The sequence below is a fragment of the Porites lutea genome, chromosome 3 (assembly GCF_958299795.1).
Source record: "Porites lutea chromosome 3, jaPorLute2.1, whole genome shotgun sequence".
Taxonomy (NCBI): Eukaryota; Metazoa; Cnidaria; class Anthozoa; order Scleractinia; family Poritidae; genus Porites; species Porites lutea.
Genome location: NC_133203.1, coordinates 33,430,211 through 33,452,430, shown reverse-complemented (window position 1 = coordinate 33,452,430; position 22,220 = coordinate 33,430,211). Strand labels below are relative to the sequence as shown.

Genomic DNA, 22,220 nt, shown 5'->3' with positions numbered 1-22,220 from the left:
TTTCATCTGATCTAAGTAAGAATTCGGACTGTTTTCAATGATAACAGCTTTATAGAAGTCGTTTATTTATAGTTCCCGGGCGTGGCTTTCTCACTAACACACCCTCGAGAATGACGTAAATAAATCCGAATTTAATCTGTCCTCTTCAACTTAGGCACATGGCTGGGCTTATCCGTTTATAAATTGAAAATTAAACTGGAAATTATCTTTTAGACAAAGACGATTGTATACAGCAAATATTCTAGATGCGATAAATTTCCCTCTGAATAACTCCAAGTAATTTGGTTGCATTTATTATATCTCATACTAAAAAGATCATTCCTGAGTTACTTCAGTTTATCTTATCTGAAGTCATTTCCGGCGGACTCTTTACTTTACAAATTTTTCGGGTTCGATCATTTTCTAATGACATATCCCTATCAATGATTTCCCATATTCATGACATAAAGAAACACAGAACGTGCAATCTTGATAGTTCCACCTCAAGGGTTTTACGTACAAGGAAAGCTGAAGGGTAATGCCAAAAAACCGGAAAAGGTAATGAGTGGATTAAAAAGAATGAAAGGAGTAATCAAAATCTGATGAAATTTGACACGGACACCATATTTTATTCTTTTAGCCTCGTTTTCAAGTCAATCAGAAGGAAGGATCGGAATGTTTGGGTCACGTGACAGGTTTATTCGGCGCTTTGCAGCAAAGCGAGAGCAAGAGATTAACTGTCCAAAGTGGACATTCTATTCGACAAATTGCTGCCAAATTGTAAAGTTTTTGAAGACCGAGGGCCTAAATCTTCTGCCATAGACCCGTTGTTTGTCTAGAGGATCTGCAGTGGTGCAGTTTACGCGAAATCATGGAGTTTTCCATCGCTGGAATGTTGTTTTGAAAAGGTTTACTGGTGTTTTAACTCAAGGCAATCTTCACAGTGGCACCTAAAACCCGACAAAATTTGCCGGATGTGTTTGCTGCATGGTTCTTTGTTGACGCCCACTGGATCATTTATAAAGAAGGCTACAAGTTTTTTGTTTTCCAATTTCATTTAATTGGAATTTTGTACCAGCTTTGTAGCTTCAGCTTACATTGTATTTATCGCGGTCAGTGAGGGCTAGTCGATATGAGCTTAATATTTTAGACTCCGTGTCTTTGAGTCCTGCCCAATTTCTTCTCCGTCTTCGTAAATCTGTGATTTCGTTTGTGAGACAAGATCAACGATACGATTATTTGTTGGTGGAAATTGTGCTAAACGAGTTATTCGTTACATTGCAATAAACGAGTAATTTGTAATTATCAGCTGCATCAGCTTATATCGACCGCTGTTGGGGATTTCGTGTATGGTTTGATTGTTTCATACTCGCTACTTCTTCCTTCGCTGGCTCAAAGTCATGGGTTAAAAACGTAAGCTCAAAAACATATGGCTTCCATTAGAGCAAACGTGGAGGTAAGTTGTTTTGATACTTGTGTTTTAAATCTAGCTGTTGTGGTGTTGGTTTTGTTGATCCTATTCGAGACAATCAGTATTCTTAAACACCGTAATGTTACAGCGGGAGCTAAATTCCTTCGCGTTTCTGCATTTCGCTTGCGTCGAATTCCAAGAGCATTTTGCTAGTGCCATACAGCGAGTAGAGCCTTTTTGAGTGGCAAGACGATTTTATGTTGTTTTAGACAAGCCGTAAATTGTATGAAAAGGTATGTTTATGTTTGCATTAACTATGTTTCATGTCACCGACTGCCACATTTTGTAAACTGGCTCATTGTAGCTACAACGTTGTAGATGTAGTTTACTCACGCGAAGTGAATGTGCGTAAGTTTTAATGGCATTTATAGGACTGTGGTTACTTTTATATATTAAGAGAAGCGTATTTTTTCTAATCCTCTTTCTGTCTATCTGTCGAGTGTAAGTAATAATTCTTAGAGCATTCTTTGGCTTTCACGGCAGATGGAAATCCTATGTCTGGCGTCGACCTGATTTACCCGAACCCAGTCTGTGTGTTCTGTTCGCACGTTTGCCTTTGCAACATGTTTGATTGTTTAAAATTTCATATCACAATAACTTCTAACAACTTTATTTACGCTTGTGTTGTGATTCTGTCGTATTAAGATTCAATACTGTTAGAGTTGCGAATATTTCATGAGAGGTCGTCTTTTGTTAACGTTTTTTTCTTTAGCATTGAGTAGCTTAGCTTTGAAGAGATGTTATGTCGTGCTTATTGGTGTTTTCATCGTTATTTAAACTTGAAAAGTCTATTTTAGGTCGCAAAAGTACTGTAAAATCACATCGTCCTTTCCAAAGGCCAAACAAACGCTATTGTCTCGACCAGGCTAATGATGTGGAAATTGGAGATGAATTTGCAAGAGTACTCATGTGGAAAACGCTTTATTATTTTAACAGGGGCAACTTTTTGTCAAATTTTACTAGATAGAATGACTTGTAGCCTTATTTACTATTCTTCTGTCTTTGTTTCACTCTGATAATTTTTTAACCGTAGCCATAAAGAATTAAATAACAGTTTGATGTATGACCTTGGTATTAAATGATAAGCTGTATTAGGCTTATTTTTTCATATGTGATAATGGGCTTAATGGGTGCCTCTTACTTTGTAAATATTTCTTTTCCCTTCAATCATATTCTTTTGGTAATTTTTCTTTTAGTTTCTTCAGTAGTCCTTCAGATCTTTTCCAAAACCTGGCAACAAGATCAGATATTCTTTAAAATACATGTTGTGAAATAATCCCATATTTTTTCTGGATTCAAGGTTCGCCATTTCTTTTTACAAAATTGTGCTTGTGGGCTTTAAATTTGTTATTATTGTGGGGTGTATCTGATAACCAAGTAACTTCAGGCAACAGAATATAAATAATAGAGTCACATTTTTTTACCTTCCTTGAGTTGTTCATTCTCTTCAGACTTTGTACTTAGTCTTGAATAACTTCAGTTCTCACAAAATGTCCCGTCCAGTAGTCCGTGACAAGTAGCTTTTCTTGCTGGGCAAGTAACTTTTTAAGCTTACTTGCTTAACCCTTTAAGCCCCAATATCTACATACAAATTCTCCAAATTGATCTCTATACATTTCCTTTAAGAATTAGTTAAGAGAATTTGATAAAAGATCAAAGTATTTTCTCTTAGGTGATCATTTTATTAATTCTCATAACCTCATCTCATGACAATGTATGGATATCGTTAGGAGAAAATTGCTGCTGGTCACTATTGGGACTTAAAGGGTTAAAGGGCAAGGGTTGAGAAAAGTCATCCACCAACCAACCCATTAACTAAGACAAGGAAGAAGTAACCCCTAGCAAGCAAAAAGGGAGAGCTGCGTGCCCAAAGGACAAGCTAGAATTCAATATTTTTTTCAGGCCCTTGTTTATTATGATATGTAGAGTGTAGTTGTCAATGAAATAGTCTGTATTTTGCCAAAAAAAAAAAAACTGTTTGAAGCTTTACATGTAAGTCGAGCTGTTTTTCTGGTCATCACCTGACCAAAGATAACCAAAACTGCCTGGGCAAAACATTTTTTTGCAAAGTGAATGCTGCAGTGTATGCTAGCTTTTGTCTGTGATGTTAAACTACAGCAAAACCCGAAGAACAAATAAGTAGTGGAAAAAGGATTTTATTCTTTTGAATTTTCTGGTGAAATTCAATGTTTTTTCAAGCCTGTTTCCATGGCCATGGCACCCTCTTGGGTGTGGTCTGAAATATACATGCACAGGCTATTGTAGGTGTGAAAGTCATGTACATGTATGACCCAAAGGTGATGGTGTCACAAGTGGTCCAAGAGATGTGATTCCAGACAGGCAGTAAAGAACTGTTGAGACATGAATGTGTTAAGGGCTAAAGTTCTTCAGTCAGTTAACAGAATATATCTTCACTGATATAACAATCTTGTTCCCATTTGACTTCAATATGCTGCCTCAGCTGAGACAAATTTGTGAATCTAAAATCAGATCAGTGACATGTAGCACTTACAGCTTCAGATAACAACACCGGACTGTTCCTTTACATACAATTATGGTACATATAGAACTTTTTATATTCTTGCTTTTGTTTAAAGTATGTGCATTTTTTGCTTTTATTTGCAAAGATATAGAGACCATGATACATTGTAAGCAACTTTGGAAAGAGTATTAATGTCAGTAGTTATAAAAAGTAGTTATAACCTGGTGCTTCATTGTACATGTTATTTTCTTTTTGAACTTGATTGTACATTTTTACATGTACTCAAACATTATGGTGCATGCATATGTATTCATACATGGATGTGTATACGTCCCTCCTAAAAGGAAAGTTATTTGCAGGCTTGAATTGTGTCTTGTGGCCTTAAAAAATATGGCCTGTGCAACTATGTTCAATTACAAGTGATAATCTGTACATTTATGTTTCATTTTCTTGACTAACCACAGAGTAATATAAAGTTTTACTGTGCCTTTTTAGGAAAGTGAACTAGGCTGGACACAAAACAAAGATTTTGGAAGCAACCAAGTGTTTCTAGCACCATCCAAGTTGATCAGTTTGCAGCGTCAGAGTAATGGCTTTGGATTCACTCTACGGCATTTTGTGGTTTACCCTCCTGAGCTGATAAAAAAATCAAGCGAGGTTAGGGCAAGCATTGTTGTTAGAATTACCTCAGACACCTTAACCCTTTCACCTCTAATGTTTCCAAGGAGTTTGACAATATTAATGTCTGGTCAACGCCTTTTTCTGAAAATTTCAAAGCTCACATTTTGAAGTCAGTCGTTAACAACCAATATAATCAGAATGCTCACTGTGAGGCAGCCAATCACAGTCCTTCCCAAGATCTTGAGAAACCGGAATGTGATTAGCACTGACAGTACACAATCACTCCTTTTCTACATCCAAGAAAAGAAACAGAAGATGTCTGCATTCAGGCTAAACTGAAACAAGCCTTATACTTTGACTCTAAAGTGTGGGAATCTTGCTATTCAGCAAGAGTTTTGTAACGTGAAGTTTGATAAACTATTAAATTCTCCTTCCAACTTGAAAGAAAGGTTATCAGAAGATCAGGATTCACTTTAAGGGTTTGGTCCACCTGGACTGACTGGTTAGATAGAAGCAGCTCTTGATCTTGAGGTTGGTCCTCAGGTTTCTAATTAATTTTGCCCCTGGTAGAATTCCCAGTAGTGATTTGGGGATTATGGTGTCTAAACATCCTATAAATCACATTCCAGCCCTAATGCAACACCTGCAAATTAAACCCAGCAGTGTTCCACTACTGTATGTTTATGATGTGATTATCTGGAACATTTGGTATAATGGGATGCACAGTTTATTTTCCTTGCCAAAAATAGGCTTTATTTGGAGTTGTTTAAGCTTCAATGCAAATCCTGAATAATGTGTACTTTTAGTTGTACAATATTCTGTTCTGTCCATGTGTCTAACTCTTTAACTTTGCTTTCTGATTGATTGTTCACTCATCACACATTTTTTTCCCTCTAGTCTGGGGTTAATGGGCTTGACCACCATGTTGAAAATGCTGATCGGCAGAAGACAGAGCCAATGGACACTGTATTTGTCCGTCAAGTGGCACCCAGTGGGCCCGCAGACAGAGCAGGTCTCTCTACAGGTATGCTTTGTACTTCATGATAAATGCCAATGCTTAGTGTAAATGTTAAAAGGTGAAAGGTGAAACAACCATATATTTATGTTGATAACTTGTGACAGTAGTAGTACACTGTAGTACAGGCCATCTGATAGGTTGCGATAAAAAATCAGAAATTGTGTGATATTTTCAGGGTAGATTGTGCTAGTGAGATAGGACTATTATGTGATAAATTATGCGATTTTTTCAGGGCTAATTTACATTGTTTTACCAGATTTCAAAGGAGAAAAACGACTTTAATGTTGTTTAACAGGTAATTTGAATGTAAAGGAATAATAAGATATCTATTTTAAAACGAAATTGTAAATGTTGACCCGGAAAAGGAAAAAGGACATTCGTTTAATATTACATGACACCATTACACAGCTGACCACACTGTTTGTCTTTGAAATCAAAATGGCTGCCCAGGTACTGTGATTGAAGGTTTTAGATGTCTTACAAGGCTATTGTTAGTGGTAAATCACCTTAAAAAACATTAAAGATTGGAAAAGTGTTTAATTAAAGTTAAAATTCATTGTTGACTTTACTTGAATTTCTCATTTTTTTACAAATTATGCAATCTTCTCAGATTGTGCAATAAGATGCGATTTGAGGTCAATTGTGCGAAATTGCACTATCGTGTAATATCAGATGGCCTGGTAGTAGTAGTAGTCATTTATTTCTCCATATATAGATGAATAGATTAGTTTATAGAAACAAATAATTAATTAAGAAATAACTTAGAGAAAAAGGGCAAAAATAGTAAAACTAATAAATTGCCCTAATAGATTGAAAAATATGAAGAACTGCTAATTAAGAAAGAAAAAATAATAAATAAAAAATGAACTACACGAATAAAAAAATACAGTAAAACCTTTATTAAGCGGACCCCCAATTAAGTGGACACCCTCCATTAAGCGGACACTAAGGTGGGTCCAGAAATTAACGTCTTATTTTCCATTTATAACAAACCCCTATTCAGCAGACACCTCTATTAAGCAGATGCGGACGCTAAAATAGATTCTATTTTGCAAATTTCTAACCTCTTTTAACCTCTATTAAGCGGTCACGAGAGTAAATTGACAAATTTATAGTAGTATTGGATTACGTCTTTGAAATACATACAGTAGTTGATTAAAAAAGATAAATCAATACATTTAGATGTCAATAAACTGTAGATTAGACCCCTATCTGGCCGTATGATTGTCATCCACGATCAAAGTTTACCTAAAAGTCTTGCCCAAAGTACAGCATTTCGTGGAACTTATCACAGTACAGATTAACCATTGAGTGTTAATCTTTTAACAAACATTGCCCAATTTTTACAAACTTCTATTAGGCGGACACCCTCCATTAAGCAGACACTTGGGAAGGTCCTGAAGGTGTCTGCTTAATAGAGGTTTCACTGTAAAATAAAATAAAATGTTAATAGTGAAAAACAAAAAAGATCACATTCAATAAGCAAAAAACTATAACTGGTCCAAACACACACATAAATAGGCCTGAAAGAAATTTATATATTAAGTATGAGTAGATGAAGCAAGTTAGTCAATCTAGCATTTATTTAATGTTGGGATTAGTAATGACTGAAAAGGGAATTCTTGAATAGCTTTTTACTAGCCCTAGGGCAAATGGGAAGGGGAAGATTGTTCCAAAAATTCTCATGGAATAATAGTGGGAGAGAACTTTCTAATGTTTGTTCTGTAAAAGGTAATATATAGTTATATGTAATAAATCTAGTTACTTGTGATATTAATAATAACCGATAAACTTGAGGTTGATGGTGTGCTTATTATACCCCCCACCCCCACCCAATGATGAGAAACTCAACAGAAAATAAAAAGAACCCTGCTAAAATCAGAGTCTTGTTTTGTTGACTTGGCTTTAATTTATTTTGACCAAAATTAAATAAAAAAGGAAGATAGTGTTAAGTTCCGAAAATAAGCCCTGGGGCTTATATTTTTCAAAGGTCCTTTTTGAGGGGCTTATTTTTGGAGGGGCTTATTTTAGGAATTTTATGGCAATTTTGTCTTGATATCACAAACAATCCCTGAAAGGTGCTGTGACAACTCTAATGGCAGCCATTTGCATTGTAGACGTACAGTAGCCTGAAATTCATCTGTTGCTTCGAGTCGTTTATTTCATTGCATGATTGCGACCGAGTTTGATTATAAGAATTTAGTACAACTGGTTCAGAATTTTTTTTTTTTTTTTGCAGTTTATAGTTTGAACGCTAAATATGGATTACAATCGAAAAAAGTAAAGCAGTTCTGTATCATGCAGCCATTTCCAAACAATATTTCTCGGTTTGCCACTTGAAAATCGTGTTTTACTTTTTGCATGAATTAAAGCAAAGGTCAAGGAGAAGTGACGTCACCGGACGGCGTTAACGGCCGGTCGATTCAGACGTTACTGAGGGAGTAAACGACTCGAAGTAATCAGATAGAATTCAGGCTAGACGTACAGTAGGACCTTAAGTGGCACAAACTGACATTCATGTACAGTGGAAGCTCTAGTGAGGAGACACCCTTGGGACGTGAAAAAGGTGTCTCCGTTAATGGGGCTGGCTGCTTACCGGAATTTAAAATGTAGAGCTGTCTGTTTACAAAAGTACCCTTTAACAGGAGAGCTTTCGTTGTACATGTAGTTTTCTACCCCCTATAGGGTATCTGTGACATAATTATAGGGAGTTCACCCCTACCTCCTTCCCCGTAAAATCTGAAAGACATAAGTAAAATGACTGTGCTTGCACAGGAGACCTAGCCAGCAGTCATGATTTACTCAACTCCTTTGCTATGTTTGTTTTGTATTATCACAGGTGATCAAATCGTATCTGTGAATGGACACCCAGTTATGGGAAAATCATATTCTCAAGTGATCGAGCTGATTTTGTCAAGGTGTGACATTAAAATTTGCATTTTTTTAATGCCACATGTCTGCCTACTCCTTTAAGCCCCAATATCCACATACAAATTCTCCAAACTGATCTCTGTACATTTTCCCTTGGAGATAATTTTATTAATTCTCATAACTTTTTTTCTTGATGATGTATGGATATCATTAGGAGAAAATTGATGTTGGTCACCATTGGGACTTCAAGGCTTAAGTACATATAGCATTCCTGCCAGGCTCCCAATTTGAGGTGTTCTGAGGTTATTAGGCAATTACCCTATATGCAGACCACCCAACATACAGTGGAACTCTGTGAATGCAATCACCATTGGGCCATTGATAATGAGGTGGTCGCATTAATTGGGTCTTCAATAATCAAATGACTACACCCTTGTAAGTGATTTTTACATTTGGGGGGGAAAAATATGGTTCGTAGTAAGGGGGTGCAGTCTTATAAACGGGGTGGTTGTAGGGTGGGGTTCCACTGTATCTTTTAGTTCGCAGGGCTTGAAAAAACTGATCGTAGGCACTGACTGTGATGTATTGAGAAAGGTTAGAAAAGTATGAACAAGCCTCCGCGGTGGCAGAGTGAAATAAAAAGTGTGTGTATGTGTGGGGATGGGGGTGGGGGGCTGAAAATAAAATTGGGCATTCCAGGAAGGGCTGTTTTTGATTTTGAGAGGCCTACTTGACTGTATCTAAGACGTTAACATGTTATTGTTCAATAATTTTTGCAGCCAAGAATTGTTGGAGTTAGGCATCATACCTAAAGAGGACTGTGTTCTTCAAATGGTATGTACATTTCTGTATTGTGTGTATAAAATTTATATTAAAATTTAGTTGTGGCTTTCTGTGCTTTACTGCACAGCATATGAGAAAACTGATATTTGTAGGGATTGATGATCTGGGTGCTCAGTACTGTAGTAAGGCTTCGACACATGTATAGCTTTTTCGAAAGTGCTTTAATAAACACAATATATCTGTCTGATTTCGTTAAAACGTGGCCACTAAGTTTTCGCCTGGCGCCAGGCGCACCGGCTCGAGGCCAGCCCGGTGTCCAAAAAAGTAGGGGGCTTGATGTCTTGGTCAGTACAGCTGGATAGCCCAGGGACTGCCCTAACAGTGGGTGGGTGGATCAGGCCTTGGAGTCAAAACTAGTGGGGTAGGGAGGGGGCTGTTTTATGACACAACCCCTTCAGAAAGCAGCAGTGTTCAGTGGAGGCTTTGACTAGCGAGTACCTTGGTCTTAATGTGCCCTAGCCAGCTGAATCAGGCCTCTGTTGAGAATGATTATCATGATAATTGCAGAGCTCAGTGGGAGGTGCAGACAGTCACCCATTGTCCTGGGTGGGGAGGGTTAAAGTCTTGGTACCAAGGACGCACTTAGCATAGGACCTTTAGACACTCACTGAAGCTATGTTATCATAGTCAGATATACACCCGTGCTATTTTCTTTCCTCCTCCTTTTCCTCTTAATTGTCAACCCAAAAAAACAGTAAGAAGCAAAAACAAAACAATAACAACCGCAGCTGCAAATCGTTACAGCAAGGAGCCCAAAAGTGTGACCGCTTTTGATTTATTCACATTCTTTCGTGCAGATTTAGTCCAATCAGAATCCAGCTGGAAACTGTCCTAAACTTTTGATTGGTTAATGCTTGCCTGAAAGAATGTGAATTAATTAAAGGAGGTCACACTTTTAAGCCCCTTGCTGTAATTAACTTAAGTAGAAATTGGCTTAGAGAAATTTGTTAGCCGTTTCATGAACTTTCAACCAAACACTGTGGGCCATTCAAGAGTGTAGACATGTACTGGGCATGGCTGCGCATAGGCTTGAGACCTTAAGCAGACATCTTTTATTAAAATACACATTGTCATTATTCTTGTGTGTTCAGGTGACACCAGGACTCTCTGTTCCTCCAAAGATTTCTTTGAGTACACATGAGCTCAATCAACCTCCTCCACCAATTAAACCCAAACCAGCGTATAGAAGAAGATCAAGTGGGGAAAACCCAGGAAGAGTCATGTCGTCTGTAACTATAAGCCCTGCGAAGTCATTTCATTTATATATGGCTGATAAACCATCAAACGGTGACACACCTAATCCTTCTGTTACACTACGTAGAGGCTCTGTGGACAGAACAGCAATGGAGAATAGAAGTTTTGTTATTACCTCAGAAAATGTGGACTACAATAGCAATTTAAAATCAAGAAGTTCAAGTGCTCTTGAGAGCAGTAGTGGGAACACACCTCGCATGGACGGATCTTATTTTATGGCTGCCACTGATTCTATGGGTAGACCCCTTGCACTTCGATTTGAGAAAGGATCTAAAGTTGGTAACACGCTCACCGTTTTGGAGGATTCCTGGACAAAGACTCGCTCTCATTCACTTCCTGTCGCGGAACTCCAAGGTTTTGAAGAGCGAAGCAGAACTAGTAGCACCTTGAGTGATGTAGGCAAGGTTAGAACTGCGAAAGTGACTGATGCCTATAGCTTAAGTGCTGATCGTAGTGCAGTAAGCATTCCTCCATTTATGCTTTCATCGCCAAGAACTGTTGCATCAGACAGCCCATCAACAACATATATGAATACAAACACAGATGTGGGATCTCGTCAACCAGTAGCAACTGATCCAGGCTTCCAGAAGACTCGATTGTCACATGAGGAAACTGCCTCATATCTAATAAGAACGTTAGCCTCCCGCATGAGTAAGGATCGTCAGGGGAGTTTGAAATCATCAACCATGGGAACTACCCTGTCGGAGAGTCGTGATGTGTATTCACAGCAACAGAGTAGTTCTAATGGACAGTGGGTAGGATCAGAATCTAACGCAGAAAATTACAAAGAATCAGATTCACCTCATCCTGCAAAAGTCCCTCGGCAAGGGGACAACCACATAAAGCCTGTTGGCTTTTCCAGTCAGGTGTCAATGTTCCCAAACAAACAATCCTTTGAGGAAGTAACGTTTTCACCATCACCTGTTTCTACTGCAGCAGAATCGGATGCTTCTCCTCCTAACAAACAGGGCAGTCCGAAACCGAGGCGTGTTTCTTACCTAATGGCAACCTCACGAGGCAATGCATCCCCATCCGACCAGAAAATTTGGGCTACTGCTCCACAAACCAAAAAGCCCACAAAGTCATCTGTGTTTGAGGCATTGTCAACAATGTTGCCACCAGTTATGGTGCATGTTTCATCCGGGATGGAGCTCTGTGAAGATGTTGGAATAGAAGAAGGGATGGATATTCATCCTGATGAACAGGAAGATGAGGTACATTGTACCTGGAATGATATAATATAAATCAACAGTGATATGAAGCAGTTATTGGATAATGTTGAGTATGATCTGAAGAATTATGGACGTCAACATATACATTTGTAATACCCTCCTCAGATCATGTGAAAGCCGAGTTCAATAGTTGTTTTATCACCAATTCAAAATAATCTCTACAAAAACAAGCTTGGATGTTACATGTACGTTCACTTGTTAGTTTGCCTTTTTGCAGCTATTTCATGATATAAAGGCCTATTTAGTTCTGCAGATGTTCTCCAAATAGCAGATGTCACCTGTCAAGTGGTATTTTTGCTGTTCTTGCTATGTTTTTTGGCAGCGTGGTTTGGCTTTTTCTTTGTCGTGAAATGTGTGAAATATTCTGCCATTTTGTATTGTTGTACAAATACAATGCAACCTCATCCCCAGAGCTCCATGGTGGCCATCCATTTTTTGGACATTAATTTGGCTCCAGTGCTGAATGAAAAAAAAAAAGATGAATTCTTAATGGACTTTCTTTTGCTTTATTACTCTCAGCCTCATAACCAAGTATGAATTATTTAAACTTTGAAACTGGGGACTCTAATTCAATGTATAACTGGGGCGGATTCAGGAATTTTTTATTGGGGGTTGGGGGGGGGGGGGGGGGTTCAAACTTTGTTTCAGAAAAGACTGTTAAACTTTTTTGAGGTAAATTACTTCTTCCCCACAACCCCCACACCCCCACACCCCCTCCCACCAGATGCGGTTGCCAATAAAATTTCTACGCCAGTTAAAAAAGTGATATGTAATGAAAGCCATAGAAAAATACATGAACATTGTATAGCTCTATTGCTCAGTGGGTAACGCTTCACGTGGCAGGAAAGCTGTGATCTGGATATTCAAGTTAAACCCCTTTGACATGACTTTGACATTGCTGTATGTTTGTCTTTTTAAAAAGAATTCCGTTTGCTACCTTTATGTATATGTATACTACTGAGTGAATTTTCTTTTCTTATTCACCAATGATTGTTTTTCTTCTGGCAGGTTTTTCCAGGTTCAACTGAAGGCAAGGTTACAAGCGAAAGCACAGTTCAGCGAACAGGCAGACGTACTTCTTATGTAATGGCAACTTCATCTCCAGCATCAGTCAAGTATGAAATGACTCTAGAAGAAACTAAGGAAGAAGAGGTACATTGTAATGTTTAGCAATGATATTTTTATTGTGGCAAACATTAGATTTGTAATGTGTTGCAGCATCATAATTAAAAATAAATGAAAAAGTAATTGATTCTTATTAATTGTGGGTACACAGCATTGTTTATCACACACGCATTCTGACATCAATTTACACTCAAGAAAATACTTATGTGTAAACATTACAAGAACTCTGTTTGTAGGAAAGTTCGTAAATCGCAAACTGAATAAAAGCTACATGTATTTCAATAAAGAATCCTCAGCTCTTCTCTGGAAAAATACATGCATTGTCAGTATATAAAAGATATACATTGTTATGTAAGTACACCTTATTTTAAACCTATTAATCCAAAAACCTAAAAATCGCCTTTTGCCGATTTTTTCACCCAATTTTACTTTAAATGGCCAGATTTGGTTGTTTTATGCTGAAAAGTGGATTTTTCTCAAAAAGCTTGGTGCTTTGCTTTAAGCTCTGTACATATACATTGAGTTACTAATTTGCCTACAATGCAGCTCTAATTAAGTGACAAATGAATCAAAGAATCAATATATCAATGATAATTTGAGTTTTTTATGTTATTATCACAGGAAACAAAAGAGCAGGGCGATGCAGTTCCAGGAATGTTAGAGGTAAGGGCGGCATTTTCAGAAATTTCGTATGAATTTGAACTGGTCGTGTTTCAGTAAGCTCATAACGCGGTTATTTTATGCATATGGCTTGAATTGTGCTGTTGAGTGCTTTATAGTTTAAGGAAGAGCATAAATGTCTAACATACACAAATGTACCAGGCATCGCAAGGCTTTCCTTTCTTTTATTTCCACCTGTAAGTTGTAAATTATAATTTGTTAACCCACGAAGCACTTAGGAGTTCTTATGAACTCGTTCAATGTGTCCGTGCATTTCAGATTTAATTGGAATTTGGAAGAGTTGGTTTTTGAGGAGAAGTGAAAACCAAAGTACCCGGAGAAAAAAACCTCTTGGAGCAAAGGAGAGAACCGACAAAAGCTTATTCTGAACCCATAATTATGTGGCATCGACGCCGGCATTGTAACTCAGGCAACATTGGTGGGAGGGAGGGGACGGTGCTCTGACCACTTTGCCGCCCTTGCTACCCCTACATGTTATGAAGTTAAGTACTACATATTTTTAAGATATAGTGGCAAGTAGGAATTCATTTATGTTTTCAATTGCAGGTTTATAAGGAAGGTCTTCTTTGGAGGAAACTTGCTGTTGTCGATGGAGGAAAGGTTTGTAATGGTGATAATTTGATATTTTAGCTTTATTTAAATGCCATTAACTTTGACATTTATTTTAAAAAAACAATGTTACCTTTTTCTCCTTTCCTTTTTCACTTCAGCGTTCAAGTGCACGATCTTGGAAGCCAGTGTTTGCTGTTCTACGAGGCCATATTCTTTATTTACATAAAGACAAAGGCTCTGCACATCAGGTTAGATTGAGAGTGAACTAAACTCAGACTCCTCTTACATGCCCACGAGTCTCGTTCCATCTTATGGACTGATACTTTTATAATTGTTATAGTTCATTTTGATCGGCTTTTTGTCTTGTGTTCATCATTAAAGTTAATAATAATGAATTCAATACTTTCCTTGGCCATTTTTACTTTGTCCTTATCTGTATAAGTGTAGGCGCATTGAAAGTGGTTATCAATGATTCAGTACTAGAGTTAACAAGTTAACTCTACAATTGATAAGCCTCACATCTGCTAGAGAAAGTGTATGTGGCAATCACTTGTAGAGGCATTAGGTCTAGCAAGCGAACCACTTGCAATAGACTCCCTACGAAAAAGAAAAAAAAACTGCTAAGCACGGCTGGCACACACTTTCTGTGGCTACAAGGTACACGACCCAACAGAAAACGGCCGCAATTTGGCGACGCTGCCACCTATTTCCCCGCGAAATGACGTCTAAGAAACGTGCGCAAAATTCCATACTGATGACGTATTAGTACCCAGATCTGGGAAGTTCTTGTGATTGAATGAACCAAATTTTCAACCAATCACAAGCACTTCCCAAATCTGGGTAGTGACGCATCACCAGTATGGAATTTCTGCGCTCGTTTCTCAGGCGTCATTTTGTGGGGAAACAAGTGGCGGCGTCGCCGAATGTCAGCTGTTTTCTCAAGCTTATGATGTGCATGTGTGAAGTTCGCAAGTGACGTAGTTTTCACTAGTAGTTTTTTTGCACTAGGGACTGAAATAAGATTTTTTTTTACATACGGCACCTGACATGTTCTCGTCCAATCAGGAAGCACGTTTGACCTAAGAGATTATGAATTTTTCTTTTAGGAGGATATTTCTGATGAACAGCCAATCAGTATCAAGTCCAGCATTGTCGACATTGCACATGACTATACCAAAAGGAAGAACGTTTTTAGGTTGACCACCTTCAATGGGTCTGAGTTCCTATTTCAGGTACATGAACTTTTTTGTTTCGTTTCAATGTCATTTTTTCCTACTTACTGGTGTTACTCTCCGAGGTGCTCTGGCGCCGTGGTGGGAAAATGAAGGGGAGCTTGTAACTACGTCTCCGGAATTTGAATTCCCTTTCCAATTCCCCTGTTGCTTCCCGTCGATTGAGCTGTCAGATTTCCGTCAATCAGCGAGAAGCGGAGACGAACGCGAATGTAAACAAACGTTGAAAAACACGTGCCAAGGGTAATGACGTCGTAACTAATGTCTTCTCCGCCAATCAGCATTTCGCATCGACTTTTTCGATGCAGATATTCAAATTCCAGAGACGTAGTTGCAAGCTCTTTGCCTCTCCTTCCTTTTCCCGCGCCGCCGCCAGAGTGCCCCGGAGAGCTTTCTCGCAGGCTAAAATTAGCCTAAATCAGTGCATGGATGTAGGTCCTTTTTCCTCTCTGCTTGACTGTGTAATGCACAGTAAACTACTTCAAAGCTGTGGTTGACATTTTTGCTGTTAAACGTTTAGCACATCATCCATATACTGCTTACTTGCTAAAAAAGTGCGCACATTGTTGTCCGTAAAGAGTATGGGACATAGTTTGCAGTGTAGTGGTCTACATGTACCTCAAATTCACACTCATGTCACTCATGTTAGGGCTCATTCATAACTCATTACTTCTGTAATTTGCACCAAAAGCAATCTGAGTAGAAGTTTACCCAAACAGTGATGTAAATAGCTCACGTTCGATATATTAAAATTCTAACATGACTCCGAGGCTTTAGGGTCAAAATGGCAAATTTTTCACGACTCCATTGTCTCGCAATTCCCAGAAGAGACTTTAGCACAAAGAAAACCAAACCAAATATAGAAAAATGACCAGAAAGCCTCGGAGTTATGTTAGAATTGTAATATACCGAACGAGGGCTATTATCCCTGAATAACACGGAGGGGAGTGGATAATCATATATATTTACAATTTGCAATCAACAAGTGTTTGAAAATGAAACTACAGAATTGTCGTTGCTGTGTTCCAACAAAATGTGTGCACAGGCGCGCAGGAAACTTTGTAATAATATTTTTTAATAATCTTTTTTTTTTGCCCTGTTTCAGACTGAGGATCACGACTCTATGATGTCTTGGATTGCCGCAATACAGGCCAACAACAACCCTGATGAGGATGTGAGAGTTTTTTCCTGTTATTTTATTTTACTTGCTTATTAGAACTAAAGGTAGCAGTAGAGAGGGAGAAGTCGTTACGTCACGTTGCCATGGTAGTAAAATCTCTGGATGACAACAAACCAAAAACGTCACTTGAAAAGTGAATTCACACTCTTTCAAAATTCATCGATCTTATGCAATTTCATTTGATTAGTCAAATGTTGGCGAAATTTTCTCTGGTTATATCCGTAAGGAGTAGTTTAGAGGAAGAAAAAGAAAATTTTGTCTTGTATTCGTCTACTCCATAAAGCGGATTCGTGAAAGTTTTATGTCGCAGTCGTGCAAAATTATTGTCTTGCTAATTTAAACCTATTGCTTTTTTGCCGTTCTCGTTGCCGTCGCCATCTTCGTTGCTTACGCTCCCTATTGTCGTGATCCAGAAATTTGGTACCATGGTAACGTGACGTCACACCTCTCTCTACTCAAGATAAGAAGGTACTACGAAAACGTTAATTCAAAAGTGAATTCGCGCTGCCTCAAGCTTTATCGCGCTTGTTCCATCTCGTTTAATTCGTCAAATGTTGGCAATTTTTTTGGAGTTGAATTCTAAAGTTCAAGAAAAGAAAAGGAAAGTTGTTGTATTGTGTTCCCGTCCTCGACAAAACGTGAAATTAGGCACTTTCACGGTCCAGTTGTTTTAGTGTTGTTTGGGGTCAGGGAAGTGCACCATTGGTGACTTCTCTTTCGAGCTGCTGCTACATGTGTATGACCCCTTTTACGTCGTAGTCTTGCAACGACGGCTAAAAGATGTACAAAAAAGCGTGAAACCTATTGCTTTTTTGCCGTTCTCGTTGCCCTCGCCGTGGTCGTTGCTTAAGCTCCCTACAGCTTACTAAGAGGTTGGGGGTTTTTTATATGCTACAAAATAGTAGTTTGTTTATGCATAGATTATCATTTGTTCAAATTATTTCGCAGTTTCTTATTGGCTCTAATCCCCCGGCTAATTTAAATTCTTCATAACCAGCTGGCGCTTATCTTATTTGGAAGATGCGAGCAATATACCATCTATTCGACGATATGAATTATGATATACTATCAATCAATCTCGTTTCCAGACGCGGCAGCTTAACTGTTCTAGAGTGAACTAAAAAGGAAAATGGCATTCACGCCCATACGAAGACTATATAGCCGAATTCCTAACTAACTGATCACCGATCGTTAAATCAACCAATCAAATGCTTGCTTTATCTTATAGGAAAATGGCGTTAGCAGCCAGAGTTTGATTATAAGAAGAATGAAAACAGTGGAACATGAAACTTCAGGGTGAGAATGATAGTAAATGTTCGATAAATGTCACCCTCCAGCTGGAGTGGGGGCACAAGCTGCCCACACACAGTTGCTGGAGTCATACGCAAATCAAATGTTACAGAGCTTTAGATTTGGGGACGAGTACGACTACGGGATGTAACTTAGAGTTTTTTTTTGCGTATTCTCGACAAGTTTTCAACCCGGAAAGCTTCATTGCACTATTTTTCATCTGAAAAATGAGTAAGGTTATCATTTTTAGAGAAGGCTTAGCCCTTTCCGGGTCGCAAACCTACCCTAGTAGAATAACGACTACTATCACGTTTTCCCGCCAAAATGATGCTGGTTTTACGCGCGAGCACTACTCAGTATTGAGGAAATCTCGTACTCGTAGTCGTCCTCGTCTCAGAATCTAAAGCTCTCTTCTATAGCTTGAGTGTTCGCCGTGTTTGAAAACGAAAAAGAAACTGGTTTGAGTAAACTTTTGCAAAGAACTCTGGGACTGTTATTAGGATTTGGCTAATAGCTAACCGGCGCTTCCACGCTAACAATCCCAGAAGCATTTACGAGACGCATTTCGGCTCCAGTTGCCTTCTCGTTTCAAAGGTGGTGAGTGGATGATCTGTCAAACACCGACTTGTGGTCAGTGTTGTTCTTTTGCGTCGTTTTCTGTGTTGGCCAGAATAACACAGTCGAAAACGTAAGAAAAGATTAATGGACCCTAAGCCTGTCCTCGCGTTTTGGCGCTTTACTATAAGCCTTTTTCTCAGCCATTTCCTCACGAACGAGTGCTCCAGGTTACGCCTTGTTCTAAACATTGTTTTCTGCGTTAAGTTGTCTCTTTTTACTGCAAACTTACTACGTCGTTGTTGTCTAACAAAACCAGCTTTTTTATCGGTAAAAGAAAAATACTGTTCCTGTCGCTCCTTAGAATCTGTTGTAGAAAAAAACTCCAAGTTCAGGATTCGTGGCGAAACAAATAATTCGGCCATTGTCTCTTTTTATTACGGACTTTGTACTTTTGTCAAAAGAAGAAGTCTTTTTACTAAAGTAGACTACTAAATGTTTTCTCTTTCAGATCAAGCACAGTTTCGTCAGGTCACAAGTTATCGCCCCCGGTGAACACCAAAATTTCTGTTATCCCGGGAATATCTAACATCAAGAAAAGCTTGTCTTTTAAGCACATCACCGCCGGACAAAAAGGTGCAATGATGATTTCTTGGTGGCGATACCCCTTGAACAATGACATTTCTAAGGAATTTAGACCCCATTCAGGAAGCCTACCACTACCTTATCAAAAGAGGCCGTCATATTTATTCTTCCAGCAAACTACTCTTATTGACGGAAAATGTTATGCACATAACCATACGTTTGTGTTAGAATCTACGCATAATTTATGAAAACAAAGAGGCAAATACCACTGAGACCTTGATTGGGAAAACCAGACATACAAGCTAAAGAAGTCTACAGCAACTCTTTGTTAACGGAAACCTCATATAAGACGGACACCATCTGTCTAGCGGACACTGAGGTTCAACTTTGACGGTTACACGTGCCCATCCATACATTGCCTCTATTTTATTTGCGCGCGTAAAATGAAAAATTACGCGACAGTGGAAATTGACCCTTAGTCAGCTTGTCCTAAAAGTGTCCGTCTTTAAAGGGAGTTGACTTTATCGCATGACAAGTTCTTTAGAGGTTTATTCAGTGGATGCAGGAGCCAACATTGAATAGTGTTATGAGTATTGGGCGTATAAAGCATACGAATGATATCTGTAAGTGTGTTACTGGTCCGTGAAGTGAGGTAATCCACTTTAAACTGTGAAAGAACATGAAATGTACACTGTACCCTAACCTTTAGTGTCTTATTTGTGATTTTCAGGAGAAAGTGGGAAAAGCCATTCAAATAAGTCTCTGAAAAAGCGTAAGAAGCTGCAACACCCTAACAGCTATCCTTCAGGTAAATTCCTCCTTTTCCATGAGTGTCTGTCCATTGCACTCAGTTCCACAATCTACTATCAGTCTGTCACCACATTTAACCTTTTTTTCCCACTGGTAGCTTGCGTGGCTGGCGCGCGAGGTAAGCGATGTCGCGAGAGAGTGGGGAACGAGCAGAGAGTCGAAATATGCGGAAACTTGATGTCGATATGATTAATTTGGTGTTTTTCTTTTTTTTCACAGGGCATTCGATTGGCGTTCCATTAGAGCTTTGTCCACCATCTAAGAACAACAAGGTCAGTGTAGAACAGAACTGGTCGTTTTCTTATGTTTCTAAGTCAACGTAGCCGACAAGAATGGAGATTATGGCCTCAGCTCGAAGCGTCTTCAACTGAAGGCGCAGATCACTTAAAAGACTCGACCGAAACCGCAAACCGCGCATGAAAAGTCTCTTGCACAAAGAGTCCTCTCTGTCTAGACTTGGCCACAAGTTGATTTTATCTCTTATAAGTATAATTACATTGATGGTTATCGAAAATACAGCGCTATGATTGGCTAGGAGCTTCGCTTCATCCCGCTATAATTACCGCGCGGTAATTATAACTTTGAAGGCTAGCAGTTTTCAAAATGGCAGCCAGATTTGTTGACGTTTCGGAGTCGGAAATTAATCAATAATTTTATTTTCTCGAATAATCATCAATATCGGCGAATAGTCACCGAGACGAACGACGTCTCGGTGACTATTCGCCGATATTCACGTCGCCTGAGGCGACTAATTGTTAAATAACCGAGCGCCAACCCCTCTGGTTATAATAGGCTGATTTGGCAACGGTACGGGAACGTCAGTTGACGACGGGAAAGCGCACGGAAAGGACTAAACAAGACTTCCGGTGCCCAATTTGCCGCTCTGCCATTGGTCAAGCCAGTTGTTTAATTTACGTGCGCCGTCGTCAGCTGATGTTCCCGTTCTTTTGCTAAATCAGCCTAATACTGACATGAACGCGTCTATTTGTGTTTTCGTAGATGATTCCTTTGATCGTGGAGCACTGTTGTGATGTGGTGGAAAGAAAGGGACTGGAAACTGTTGGAGTCTACAGGTACCGAATTATGAAATCCTTTTGTCAACAGAGTCCTTCTCAAACCGGTCATAGCCTGCAACCAGGCTCCAGTTTTTAGCACAGTCGTGCAGTAAAAAGGTGATACGAAAAACGCGCGGGGGCTGGGGACAGAGTGGGCGTGCCTACTGCCTAGGTCGCGCGCGTCTTATTTGCCTTGTCCATATTATCTGAGAGCCTGGGACAGGCTATACAGGCAAAGCTATACTTTGAAGTGTGAAAGTATCTTCCTTTTTTGTTTAGATAAATATGACTTTTAGTGTAAAAGTTTTGTAACCGTTACGTAATTACTGAGGCGAATTTTAGGGACAACTGTGCGATTTGAAAGTTGAACAAAAACATCTTAGGTAAAATCCATACCTCAGCAAATTATTTTGGGCTTTTAACTGAAGACGTGCCGTGAAATGAACTACTGTAGTTAAATCTTACTAGTAGTTATGACGGCATATTATCGTTTATGCGGTGTAATCTGCTGTTTCAGTTTGAGTTTGTGAAACTGATACAGTGGAACCCCGATACAACGATCCTCGATATAACGATATCCCCGGTATAACGATAAATATGCTATGTTCCGGCAAAAGCTACAGTAAAATGTATGGGACAGAACCCCGATATAACGATCTTCGATATAACGATATTCCCGATATAACGATGAGTTTTTTTAGCGCACCGAGCGTAAAATCTTCCCCGATATAACGATATTACAGTATCAGTACACAGATACAATTTAAACAAAACATTGAATTTAATACAATAACATTTAGTACAGTAATCGAGTACAGAAATATGTAACGTTTCTGTCAACAGCTTTCAGTTTACGATGCCTCTTTATCCTCCTTGTCATTTAATAGTTCTTTCAGTTTTAGTATTTTTGACTCCCTCTTGTGACAAAAAGTAAGCAATTAGCCGAAATTAGAGATTTTATTATTACGTTGGATGATTCGGGCGAACGAGAGAGAGAATTCCTTTCCTCTCTTTCAGCGATGGAGGATGCGTTTTCAAGATTGCAAATAAAACAAATGAGGCAAACCAAACTTGAAGAGTACTTTAATTAATGAACAAGTGTCCTTAAAAAAAGAAAAACAATGAACACGCAAACAGCGAAAAGTAAAGACGATTACAGTCGCAACTTCAGATGTTTAAGTTTTGTTTTGTTTCCCTTTTACGATTCATACCACAGACTTTGTTGTGTAACCTTGATAACGTCTAATGCTTTGCAAATTGTTTAAGGACATTGCTGCGTGCTTGAAACGCAACATTTGTTAGTCATTTGATACTCATTACAAGTTTTATTGAACAATATGTAGTAAAAAAGTACATGTTCATTTTACCCCGATATAACGATATT

At 38.7% G+C, this 22,220-nt stretch overlaps 1 protein-coding gene across 1 annotated transcript in view; it reads left to right on the top strand.

The window, feature by feature from the left end:
• The first annotated feature begins 697 nt into the window (after nt 1-697).
• LOC140930978 (rho GTPase-activating protein 21-B-like) overlaps nt 698-22,220 on the top strand; it is a 36,171-nt gene continuing 14,648 nt past the window's right edge. The window contains exons 1-17 of the mRNA XM_073380723.1: nt 698-1,435; nt 4,428-4,589; nt 5,451-5,577; nt 8,411-8,489; nt 9,222-9,276; nt 10,377-11,753; nt 12,780-12,923; nt 13,518-13,559; nt 14,124-14,177; nt 14,288-14,377; nt 15,236-15,361; nt 16,467-16,535; nt 17,770-17,837; nt 18,898-19,022; nt 19,702-19,779; nt 20,001-20,053; nt 20,781-20,854. Of these exons, the coding sequence (XP_073236824.1) occupies nt 1,409-1,435; nt 4,428-4,589; nt 5,451-5,577; nt 8,411-8,489; nt 9,222-9,276; nt 10,377-11,753; nt 12,780-12,923; nt 13,518-13,559; nt 14,124-14,177; nt 14,288-14,377; nt 15,236-15,361; nt 16,467-16,535; nt 17,770-17,837; nt 18,898-19,022; nt 19,702-19,779; nt 20,001-20,053; nt 20,781-20,854 (2,750 nt within the window). The 5' untranslated portion in view covers nt 698-1,408. The remainder of the gene's footprint in view (nt 1,436-4,427; nt 4,590-5,450; nt 5,578-8,410; nt 8,490-9,221; nt 9,277-10,376; nt 11,754-12,779; nt 12,924-13,517; nt 13,560-14,123; nt 14,178-14,287; nt 14,378-15,235; nt 15,362-16,466; nt 16,536-17,769; nt 17,838-18,897; nt 19,023-19,701; nt 19,780-20,000; nt 20,054-20,780; nt 20,855-22,220) is intronic.